At 46.1% G+C, this 12,620-nt stretch overlaps 1 protein-coding gene across 2 annotated transcripts in view; it reads left to right on the top strand.

Annotated features, from left to right (window-relative positions):
- The window catches only part of Rab7a (RAB7A, member RAS oncogene family), a 42,133-nt gene extending 33,216 nt beyond the window's left edge, over positions 1-8,917 (top strand). For both annotated transcript variants that reach the window (XM_021189264.1, XM_029534899.1), the window contains exons 4-6: positions 2,749-2,967; positions 3,653-3,781; positions 7,481-8,917. In XM_021189264.1, the coding sequence (XP_021044923.1) occupies positions 2,749-2,967; positions 3,653-3,781; positions 7,481-7,576 (444 nt within the window). In that variant the 3' untranslated portion in view covers positions 7,577-8,917. The remainder of the gene's footprint in view (positions 1-2,748; positions 2,968-3,652; positions 3,782-7,480) is intronic.
- The last annotated feature ends 3,703 nt before the right edge of the window (positions 8,918-12,620 follow it).

The following is a 12,620-nucleotide window of genomic DNA, read 5'->3' as shown; positions in this document are numbered from 1 at the left end:
CATCGGATTCCATTACAGATTGTTGTGAGCCACCATGTGGTTGCTGGGAATTGAACTCAGGACCTCTGGAAGAGCAGTCAGTGCTCTTAACCGCCGAGCCATCTCTCCAGCCCTTCTTTTTCTTTTCTAAACTTAGCAACCTACCAGTTCCTTCTGTGTTCTAAAATGTCTTTATTTATTTATCTTTCCTTCTTTTGGACGGGTGTCTGTGTATTCATGACTGACCTTGAACTTATAAGGTTGCACTGGGGAGCTGGGATTAAAGTTGTGAGCCGTTCTATAGCTTATCTAAGTGCCTTTGTCCAGTGCTTCAGCTCAGAAATCTTTCAGGGTTTTCCTAATTTCTTACAGCAGATATTAAGATAGTAGTTAAGTATTTAATTGTTGACTATCCTAAATTGATGGCTCAGTGATGAAAAGTGATCCAGAGGACCCAGCTTCAGTTCTCAGCACTGCTGTGTATAACTTCAGTTCTAAGGGACCTGATACCTCTTCTGCTCTCGAGGCAATCTGGTACACAAGTGCTGGCAAACAGCATAAATAAAAACATTTTTATAAAGTTGAGTTCTGTTAAGCTGATTTAGTGTTTCCATATGTCTGCGCACCTCATGCCCCATGTGTATTAGTATAAGGTTGTTGAGGCATTTTATGTAGTGTATATACAGGCTTGTGCAGGAACACCTCTTGAAAAAGAACCCCAATATTTTTGTCTTGTCTTCTGGCCCATGGTCTCACTGAGGTAGTTGGTACAGCGACACTAAATTAAAGAGACATAACATCTTTTTTTGTTGAGTTTTACGTTAAACCTGAGGTCAGTCACTGCACGTGTGTGTGTGTGTGTGGTGTGTGTGTGTGTGTGTGTACAGGAACATGTGTACCAAGGAATGAGTGTGCCGGTTAGAAAACAGCTTCAGGTGTCCATCCATCCGTTTTCTTAGGCAGGATCTCACTTTGTAGCCCTGGCTGTCATTGAACTCAGAAGAAATCAACTCCTAACTGCTAGGATTAAAGGTGTTCACCATTTGAGACAGGGTCTTTGAAATTTATATTCTTGTTTTTCTACTACATACACAAAGCATACACATAACTAAAGCAACAAAAACAAAAGTTTATACTCAAAGAATAGAAACCTCTATTTTGAGGAATTTAACAGAAACACATGCCATTAATGTCAAAAAGTAAGATTACTCTGTAGGACACTTAAAACTGGAGTAAGAGGATATATGTTCCTGGCCATTTGAGGAAATCATGTCCCAAGTTACCTTCACAGTGACTGCTGTTTCTTAAAACAGGAATAGAAACAAAAATGGAAAAAGCTGCTATAAAAATTGAGGATATGGAAATTTTAGAACTTAAAAAAAAACTGTGGGGAATGCAAAAAACATCAAAATAAGTGAAAGGCACCATTAAACTCTAGAAGCATGGGTAGGCCCAAGAGCCCCCAGAAAGAACGTGTGACTTGGAGGAAGGGCAGTGAGGCTGGTGTTCTTTCCAGCAGTGGGAAAACAGGTGCTGATAAGACACAGGAGCTGCACAGACCTGCACCATCCGCGGCCAGCCCAGGGTTGAGAGCCACACTCGCTGCTGCAGTGTACCCCACAGATGGCATCAAACGAGAGGGCCGCACTGGGGACCCCTGGGACAGAAGCCGCCAGGAGAGAGCAGGATGAGGTAGCGGCTTCTGAATGATGGGGAGGAGTCTGGAGTGAGCCCCCCATATTTCTCAAGAGTTTTTGCAGGTTGTAATAAAAGATGAGAAAAGGAAGACATCCCACAGAAGAACCCAGTGGTGACCTCCTTGGTCTTTGAGTGCTGTTTGTACTTACAAAGGAGCCAGGCCACTTTCACTGCTAGTTTAGGCTTATCCATGACAACTGATTTATTTTTACAGGTGAGAGTAGCCCAGTGTGCATGAATTCTAGCATGCACAGTGGGACTTAGAACCATCTGTAACTACAGTCTCAGGGAATTGGACACCAGGCATGCAAGTGGTGCACAGACACACATGCAGGCAAAACACTCGTAGAATAAAACAACAATACATTTTAGAAATAAAATTGATTTGTCTACAGAGTGAGTTCCAGGACAGCCAAGGCTATACAGAGAAACCCTGTCTCAAAAAAACGAACCCCCCCCAAATAATAATAATGAAATAAGTACAGTGGCAATATTATAACTTATCAGCTTATCGTGCATGTTAGGTCCATCTGTAGCATCTGCCCAAATTATCAGTAATGGATAGATAAATATATGAATATAGAATATATGAATATGCTGGAGAGGTGGCTCAGCAGTTAAGAGCATTGGCTGCAGCCGGGCGTGGTGGCGCACGCCTTTAATCCCAGCACTCAGGAGGCAGAGGCAGGCGGATTTCTGAGTTCGAGGCCAGCCTGGTCTACAGAGTGAGTTCCAGGACAGCCAGGGCTATACAGAGAAACCCTGTCTCAAAAACAAACAAACAAACAAAAAAAACAAAAATAACTGTAGATACAAATATTAACTTTAGCCTATAATCTCAACACCCAGGAAGCTGAGGCAGAAGGATTGCAAGTTTAAGACCTGCCTAGGCTACATACAGCAGAAAGTTCCCCCCAGAATCCATTAGTCTTGAAGCTGTAGTTTCATGTTCTAGGTACATACCTGGGAGAAGAAAGGAGCCATGTCGCTCCTACACATGTACATACACATGTACATACACATACACACTGCCCCGCATCTCCTAAAGACCAGGTGTTTTGTGTCCTGCAGATCTGGGACACAGCCGGTCAAGAACGGTTCCAGTCTCTTGGTGTGGCCTTCTACAGAGGTGCAGATTGCTGTGTTCTGGTATTTGATGTGACTGCCCCCAACACTTTCAAAACCCTCGACAGCTGGAGAGACGAGTTTCTCATCCAGGCCAGCCCCCGGGATCCCGAGAACTTCCCTTTTGTTGTGTTGGGAAACAAGATTGACCTGGAAAACAGACAAGTAAGTGCCAACTGCAGTTACTGTCATAGATCGGCCTCCCTCCTCTGGGACCTGAGAGTGCAGAGGGCTCTCTACCAGGTTCAGAATAACGTGGGTGCAGGTGGGGGTGCTTGTCACCCGCTGACCCTAGTGGTGTGGGGCAGTCTTTGTTCCCAGAGCCTTGGTTACCCTTCTGTACCTTAAAGAAGGAACTGCTTTTCTCATTGGGGTAGGAGGGGTGCTGTGGGCTTGAGTCATGTTGCTCTGCCTTAACTCTACACGGCACTTGTGTTGGAACATAGCTTTGTTAATTATAGCTCAGCTTATTTCTGACATCTCTTTCCTTTTCCAGATTTTGTCTGTTGTTTCTTGGCTGGGGCAGGGGCAGGAAAGATCTAAGGGGTGAACACTGCAAAGTCTGTGCTGCCTGTCACTTTTAGATGAGGAAAACAGGGTTCATATCAAAGATGAGCTGTGAACCCCAGGATCACTCTCCTTTGGCTAAAGGCCACGTGGTCTGGCTTTGGACAGAGGTAGCTGGAGTTTGGGTCCCTCGTGTGGGCAGCAGAGTGAGCTGACCTGCAGGTCTATAGGCCACATTCTTCCTCCTTTCCAGATGTATTCTCACCAGCGTTTAATTGTCCTGGGAGGTGGACTGAGTCATTGTCTGCTGTTTGTGTCACTAGTGTCCTCCTCCCTCCCATAGGTGGCCACAAAGAGGGCACAGGCTTGGTGCTACAGCAAAAACAACATTCCTTACTTCGAGACCAGTGCCAAGGAGGCCATCAATGTGGAGCAGGCCTTCCAGACAATTGCTCGGAATGCCCTTAAACAGGTGGGTCTCAGGGCCCTCAAGCTCTTTGGCGCCCTCTGGCGAGGTTTCATGTTCTCTCTAGATGCATCTCCCCTACCTGCAAATGGGAAAAGGCATGCAGGCGGTCCTTGAGTAGTGAGGTCCAGACACAGCAAAACCTCAGGAATAGAACAGGGGCATCCTTGTGGAGGTGTGAGCTCGTCCCTGAGGTGGTTGGCTTTCATGTGCATTTTAGCCAATCAGGCCACTTAGGGCTCTCTCACTAGATCCCTGGAATCACATCCCAGCTGCTGTTTAGTCATTCGTGTCTGAGCTTGTACCCCTCATGCAGAATCAATGCCAGCTTCAGAGGGTGTGATTACCCAACAACTCAATACCAGAAACTTGCTTTTCCTGAGAGTAGGTATGTACACACACAAGTGAGAGATACAAGAAAACATCAAGGAACCCAGCTCCCAGCTACCCTCTCCTGTGAGACGGTAGCACTGTGAGCCAGGGCACGATAGAGGCCTATAATTCCAACTATTGGAGAAGCCAAGTCAGGATGGCAAGTTCAAGGACAGCTAGGGCAGCACAGTGGGGCTGGAAGTGTAGCTCCATACAGAGTTGTTTGCCTAGCATATGTAAGGTCCTGGGTTTTGTTACAGTTTGTGGGGAGGGAGGTTAAGAAAAAACAAGTGTAGGCTTGGGGACCTCCAACAAGCAAGTAACTGCTGACGCTCAGTTGCCACCTTTAATGCACCGTCCCTTTGAGCCTCTCATTCTAGGCTCACTACTGTGAATGGGCAGCATGTTCTCAAGAGGTTTGTTGGACATCTTCGTCTTTCGTCTTCTCTTTACTAGTGTCCCTTTGAACACTCCCTACCAGGATACCTTTAGAATGGGGCTTTTTACTTGTGAGTCATCTAACTAGGGTTCTTATATACCAACATGTGGTCCTTTCTGAGGTAGTCCTTGGGAGTGTGCCCAGAGATCATATGAACTCTTGAATAGACATCACCTTCACCTACCCTCCAACTCCTCCCACCCCCCAGTTCTTTTATTTGATAGCCCTTGGTCATAGAAAAAAAGGCCATCTTAGCTGGGTGTGGTGGTATCTGCCTATAATTTCAGCACTTATGGAGAGGACAGCAAGTTCCAGGACAGCATAGGCTACACAGAAAAGGAACACAAGATGTGCTAGAACATGCTATCATCTCAGCATTTGAGAGGTGGAGACTGGAGGATCAGAAGTTCAAGGCCAGTCTCCGACCCTTACAATAAAAAGTCATCTTTGTGTCAGATACATTTTAAAGGTTCCTTCTCCCTTCAAAGAACTCTGCTTCCAGTGAATGCGAGTGTTGGGAAGCAGCCACTGTCCCCTTGAAGTGTGTCCTTTGTTTAAATCATTCATGTTTCTCTTCCAGCATGCACAAACTGTCCTGCCCATGGCTGGGTTCCCTTTACCTCAGTAGTTCTCAACCTTGCAAAGACTGCAACCCATGAATATGGTTCCTCATATTGTTGTAGTGACCCCCCACTCTTCATAACTGTAATTTTGCTAGTTGATACATTGTAATGTAAATGTCTGATATGTGACCCCCTAAGGTGGTCATGATTCACATGTTGAGAATCACAGTTAACTGGGCCATCTTTATTTCAGCATCTTTTAAATTTTATGAATACACTGTCACTGCCTTCAGACACACCAGAAGAGGGCATCAGATCCCATTACAGATGGTTGTGAGCCACCATATGGTTGCTGGGAATTGAACTTGTGACCTCTTGAAGAGTGGTCAGTGCTCTTAACCACTGAGCCACCTCTCCAGCCCCTATTTCGGCATCTAGGGTACATCCTGCCAACCTGTGGCTACCCTAACCCTCTCCCACCCAGCTTGAGTTTTTGGTTGGAATTGTACTGGTCCAGCCATAACAAAATACCACAGATCAGACAGCTTATACAGAAAACATTTTATTTTGTTGTCACAGTTGTACAGTCTGGGACTCTCCTGGCCTGTACATGGCTGTCCTCTTGCTATGTCCACACAGAGCGGCATTGCTCAGAGCGCAGATGTGTTAATATGCCCTCTGGGTTGTCAGTTGGTAATAGATTCCTGTCCTGGCATGTGTGAGATCCTCTGATCCATCTCTAGTACCACATAAATCTAGCATAGTAATACATGTCTTAGACTCTCAGCACTAGGTGGAGGCAGGAGGATTTAGGAGTTCAACTACATAGCAAGTTCAAGGCCAGCTTGGGATACATATGAGACCCTGTGAAAAAGAAAATTGAAGTCCTGTGAGAGCCAATGCCACAGATAACCTTGTCTAGTCTGAAGACTCTAGGCACAAGTAGATACATGGGGGGGGGGGGTTCAGCATACAAACTTGGGGTTGATACCCATTCTGTCCAAGTTTATCACTCATATTCTTTGCTTTTTGTGTTAAATGTGTATATCAGTGCTGACAGGAATATTAATTTTATTGCTGTTTATAATAACCAAAAAGTCAAAACATTGCAGATGTTCACAAACTGGTGATTGTCTCAATAAGTTGGTCCATGTACTCCAGACACCACTCTGCCAACAGGAGCAATAGAGCAGGAACAAGTCTATAACACAGAAGTCAAAACAAATCCCAAGACCAGGCTGGGCTACAGAGTTAAGGCCCTGGACTAACAGATGTGGCCCATTGGCAGGCAGAGTGCTTGCATAGTATATCTGGAGCCCTGGCTTCCATCCTGCTTTTGGAGGGAAGGAGAGAACATGACTGGTTGCTGGGAAATGAGCAGCTCACTCAGTACAAGGTTTCCTTTTGGGGTAATGAGCATTCTGATGTGATGGTGGCCCAGTTTTGTAAGTACACCAAAACCAATGTGTTACATACACTCTTGGGGTGTTAGGCCCTAGTAAACCTCTTACTGTATATTTTTAGCTAGTGAAAATAATACTGTTAAGAACCTTTTTCGCCAGCCGGGTATGGTGGCGCATGCCTTTAATCCCAGCACTTGGGAGGCAGAGGCAGGCGGATTTCTGAGTTCGAGGCCAGCCTGGTCTACAAAGTGAGTTCTAGGACAGCCAGGGATATACAGAGAAACCCTGTCTCGAAAAAACAAAAATAAATAAATAAATAATCTTTTCCCTGCCCAGCACTTGGGAGTCAGAGGCAGGTGAATTTCTGAGTTCCAAGATAGCCAGGGCTACACAGAGAATCCCTGTCTCCAAAAAAAAAAAAAAAACATTTTCCCTTTCTTGGGTACGGTGCTGTGGGTTGGGCTCTAGCGCTTTGTGTAGGCACTCAGTTACTCCTCAAGCGAAGACCCAAGTCCATGCAGCATGGGCGCTGACGGCATATAATGGTAGCTCTGCCCCTTCAGCTGCAATATGTGGAAACAAACACCGGGAAGAACCAGCTCCTGGACAGCAGCCCAGAAACCAGGGGGTGAGCATCCTGAGACCATGGACCCTTGAGCAGAGCCCCAGCCGACAGTTAAGAACTGGCAATGACGTGAACTATGACAGAATGACAGAAATTCAGAACCTTAGCTGTGTGTGGTCTGCAGTGGTCCCAACTTGAGTTGGCACATTTCTGGCTGTGGCTGCTGCTGACTGAATCTCCTCACAAATTCTGCCACCCTTTCATATGGGTACATAGTCAGGATCTGTCCCTGTGACTCTAGTCATCCACCTGTCTTTCTCTCTATCTCTATCTCTCTCTCTCTCTCTCTCTCCTCCTATCCAGGAAACAGAAGTGGAGCTGTACAATGAATTCCCTGAACCCATCAAACTGGACAAGAATGACCGGGCCAAGGCCTCCGCAGAAAGCTGCAGTTGTTGAAGGGGCAATGAGCACAGAGTCCTTCACAGACCAAGAACACACACGTAGGCCTTCAATATGCGTCCCTCCTCCTCCAAACAGACCAGAACGTGAGCTCTCACATCCAGCTGCCAAAAGAAACTCCACCAAACAGTTATCCAACACACACACACACACACACACACACACACACACACACACACACTCGCGCGCGCACACACACAACACACACACAGCAAGCAAACTCCAGCCTGTGCCTGTCAGGGCTCTTGGGGCAGCTGCCCACCATGAGCCCTGAGTATGACAGGCATATGGCGGAGACCCTGGGTGCTCTGGGGTGCAGTGGGCATGGAAAGCTTACTCTTTTTGTCCACTGGAGAGTGAGAGAACTGATCACAGTTCATCTGTGTCTAATTATCTGATTTTTTTTTAAATGGTCTTGTGGTCTTTTACCCCTCCCTCCTTGAAGGTCCTGTGGGAAGGCTGGTGCCCAGGCTCCGTTCTGAGCAGGCTGTTTTGTATGTATCTGTTAATGCTTGTTACTTTTAACTAATCAGATCTTTTTACAGTATCCATTTATTATGTAATGCTTCTTAGAAAAGAATCTTATAGTACATGTTAATATATGCAACCAATTAAAATGTATAAATTAGTGTAAGGAATTCCTGGATTGTGTGTTTAAGTCCTCTAACGCAGGCGTGCAAGGTGGAGGGTTGAACCCTGTCTGGATTGCAGAGTGTTAGAGACTCAAGTTTGGAAGTCCAGCTAGTGGCAGTATTCTGTACAGTAGACACAAGAATTATGTGCGCCTTTATCACAGACTTAAGAGCCAAAAAGCTTTTCATCTCTGAAGGGAGAACTGGACTGGACAGTTCCCTTCTGTGTCTAAATTTTCCAAAAGGTTGATTTGCATAATATAGTAGTGTATACAATGGATAAATTGCTGTTACTTCAGAAATTAAAATTCTCATTTTCTCCCTTTCTGTTTTTTTTTTTTTTCCTTATATTCAACACTTTATGATGCCCTTATATCACTATCCTACTCAAAGAGGAAAGGAGAACCCACCAGACCTGTCCCAGTGACTCTACCTTTGTTCTAGAAGGCGCTCCTTTCAGGGTTGTGGTACCTGTAGGTTAGCAGACCCTCCTCCTTTCCCACCCACCCAAGTGTGGCCCAGCACTAACCCACCGTCTCTTGGGTTGAGCCCTGGCAGTTCTGTCCCCTCCCGAGGTCTTGCCCTGCATCATGGCTTGCTTCCCGGAGCACTTCCCCTTCAGAGGTCTACATTCTAGGGTGTAGGCTGAGTTCTTCTGTAAAGAGACGAACGTGATGCCAATAAAATTTAACAAGAACAAAGAACAGCTGCTGTCTGTCTTTCTCTCAAAGATCAAGCTATGTGGGGACATTCTGTATATTCATGGCACTCTCGGGGCTCAGAGGCAAGGGTGGCTTCCAGCTGATCCCTAGACTACCCACCCTAGTGTGGATCTTTTTCTTAGCCACTGGAAACAAATGTGGCTGAAGTTGTGTATGGTAAGTCGTGACCTTACCACAGCCACTGAGCCTAGAAGACTTTCACCAATTCAAAGCCAGTCAGGGCTGGAGTAAGACACTGGCTCAAAAACTTTAAAAATATCAGAAATTAAAGTAAATGGGCAGAATAGCTGACAGCCATAATCCCAAAACTGCAGAAATGGAGGCAGAAGAGTTGGAAACCTTGGTTCCATAGAGCATCTCACACCCACGCCGCACCATTAGAAAGCAGGTGTCCGTGTAGAATTGGTCATGGGAGGAGCCTGTCGTTCCTGCACTTGTGGGGCTGTCATTCCCACATCCATGGCTGGTCTTGCGTGGTAAACCCCAAGAGCTGCCTTAAGCTGTAGGAGTGGATAGAGTCCACCGAGGTCCCTTCCAAATGGCTTTCTTCTTTTTAAAGGCAAAGGCCTGCCTCCTTCAACTACAGGTGGGTGCTGCAGTGTTGAACTGAGGACATCAGGTAAGGCCACGATACCCTGTCATATCAACATTTTTCTCAGCAAGAAGAAAATCACTAGAAACCATGTAAATATCCCATACTGATTATGCAGATTTAAGCTTAATGTGCTTTAACCAGCAGTTGTGAATATAGGAAAAACATGTATTTCTGATGGTCCTATGAACTCCTAACCATAAATTTTTGTTGTTACTTCATAACTATAATTTTGCTGAGCAGTGTCTCAATTCCTAAGACCATAAGAAATATGTGTTTATTCAATGGTCACGACCCACAGGTTGAGAACTGCTGCCTTAAATTGTTAATGGCGTGCCAACCATCCTACTACTTGGCTGTATTTCTGTGGCCATAGCTAATCGTAGGTTTGGTTTATTTTTACTGCCATGGCCATTTGAGGAGCTGGTCCTCGGGTCACAGGCTAGAGGGGAACCCCTGGCCCCTCGGCTTCCTTTTTCCAGATATTCCATCTGTGTCGGACTTGCTTGACTGTGGCCTTGCTTGAAAGCATGGAGGGTACTTTTCCTCCCTATTGGTCCTCCTCTTCGTAGATTGCATAGGGTAGCGCTCACCATGTGGTGGGGTCTCGCCCTGAACAAAGGAATAGGAGACCCCCTCACAGGTATTAACATTTTTGAGAGATGCTCTACAGTCCCCCAAAACTCAGTTGGCTTTGAAGGGCAAGGGCAGAAATAGTCTACCTTTATATCTCTTTGACCACAGAAGCATGGCCTCTGAAATTGTTACCAAACACCTAGGAGGTGCCTGTCTGATACTGTAACTACTATGGAATATTTGTACAAAAGCCAAAAGAATACTCAAACTTCGATTAGATTAATATTTTTGTTCTTTAAGTCGGTTCTTGCAGTTATTACGGGGACTAGACCGGCAACTCCCTTGATCTACACAGAGGTTTGATACCGGTGCATTGAACTCTGACCTTTACACACCTCACCTGACTGCTCAGGCCCTTGCCACTCTACAGATACTTTTCCTCACGTAGGACACACCGAGCTGTCTCATGGAACCTAACAGCATCAGCACCACCTTGATAAAATAACGCAGACTCCAGCCTGCATACAGAATGAGTTATTACCTGTGCACATGCTGTTCCTAAGTAGCCCTTACAGTGAACAGCTCATGGAACGGTCCACTGTAACTGCTCTTGGTTTCGAATGGACATTACAAAGTGGAGACAGTGCTATACATCATGAGCTGAGTAACAGGGACCTTTACTCTGGCTGTTTTGCTGTTTTCCTTTCTCCCTATCACAAGCCAGATTGATTTGGGCTGTTGAAGACAAAATATGGTTGGGTCTGAAGTAGGAAAGCCTTCTCCAGGGACAACTCATTGTGCTCAAGCAGCACATGACAGCTTAATGTATATACAAAAAGCTTTTGTTCCCTAAGACTGAACTGTCAGTTTGCAATGAGCAGGAAACTCACTGTGAGTTCTGGCTGCACCCTAAGCACCTGTCCCCCTCATTTTGCCCAGATGAATTGTACCTATTGAGTCACGCATTGGGAAGTTTCTAAACTCCAGTTCATCCATGGTCACGAAGGATCATGGTATCTGTGTCTACCAATGCCTAGACTATACTTTGGCTAGACCTGGGTGACTAAAAGTCTGTAATACCCTGTGATGTCTTGAGACTGCTGATAAGGCTCTGTGGATGTAAGTGGGTCTGGGTTTTTGCAAGGGAAACATATCAGGGGATCCTGGGGCCATGCCTCCTGACAAAAGGAAAAGGAGACAGAGTTGAGTTCCTGAAAATCTAATTCCGCCTGGTGTTTGAGGCACAGCTGATCGTAGCTTTCTTGGAACAGATTGCTCTGTCTGCGGTGAGACAGGAGGGAAAGAGAAGTCCTGGGTCAGATTGGCAGCCTCTTCCCCAGTCTGTCAGCAGAGAGCAGCGAGTGAGGTCTATATCTTACCCATGGCTCTGACCCTACTATCTCCCACTGTCCTCCTTTAATAGACCACACAAGCTCTGGAAGGAACCAGAAGCCCCATTTGCCTATGTGATGGGTTTTCTGCTCCAGCCTCCCAGTCAAAGCTGGAGGCAGAACCTAATGCAGGTGGATGGGCTCCAGCTCATTACCTATTGATATACTAAGAGTCAGTATTGATCTGCTTATTCTGGGACCCAAACATCTACCAATGCAGTCATTTGCAGAAATCCCCCCTTTCTCCCCCCCCCAAAAAAAAACCTGAGTAGAACAAATATATACCCTCCTAATTCCAAAGGAAGAAAAAGGGTACAATTACAACCAGAATGTTATCTTCAGTGTTTAGACTCACTCATAATCTTTTGGGCTCCACAGGGCCAGGCCAGCCCCTCTTCTCTGGTTCTGCCTTCTACAACACACACAGCCTATCTCAGGATCTGCTGCTGTGCTGGGTGCTCATCGAGTCTTGGCATTTCTGCCACTAAACCAGGGCCACGTGCAAGACTCTTCACACATTACCAAGTCTGGCTGCCAGCATGGGATACAGCCTTGGTCCCTCTGGACTACACTCTCTGAAGCACTGTCCAGATTAACCTCGAGGACACTGACCTCTTATTAATCACAACCAGCTCTTCAGCCCCTGCTGACCAGAAACCATGATCACATGGACAGCCCTGATAGGCTCTTTAAGGGACTCTCAAACTTCCCTCTGAACCTTCACAAGCCAACCTGCTAGCTCATTATCAGCCACAGCTGACAGCTCACGGTTTTGCCTCTGAGATCCATCATTCTCCCATCTAGTCTCCAGGTAACGATTCCTAGAATTCATAGGACTTGTCTCTGAGACTAATGGCATCCAACTGAAACAGGTTTATATGCAGCTCATGGGTCCTTTCAGACCCTTGCTGGGCCTGCTGTTTGCCAACTAGTTTGCCCATTTTTCAAGAGGCACTGGCTGTTCATAGCCACCTTTCTGCTTGGACCTCACTCTACAACCATCAGGGCAAGCACTCAAGGTTGCAGCAAGCAGCATCTATCACACAGTGTCCTTTCAGGGCCCACCTAGTCCCGGTGGGGATATCTAACTGGAGTAAAAGTATTCCTGGTCCCAAGAATGCAAGGACA

The sequence above is a fragment of the Mus pahari genome, chromosome 2 (genome assembly GCF_900095145.1).
Source record: "Mus pahari chromosome 2, PAHARI_EIJ_v1.1, whole genome shotgun sequence".
NCBI classification, from domain to species: Eukaryota; Metazoa; Chordata; class Mammalia; order Rodentia; family Muridae; genus Mus; species Mus pahari.
This window is presented reverse-complemented; position numbering and strand designations above follow the sequence as displayed.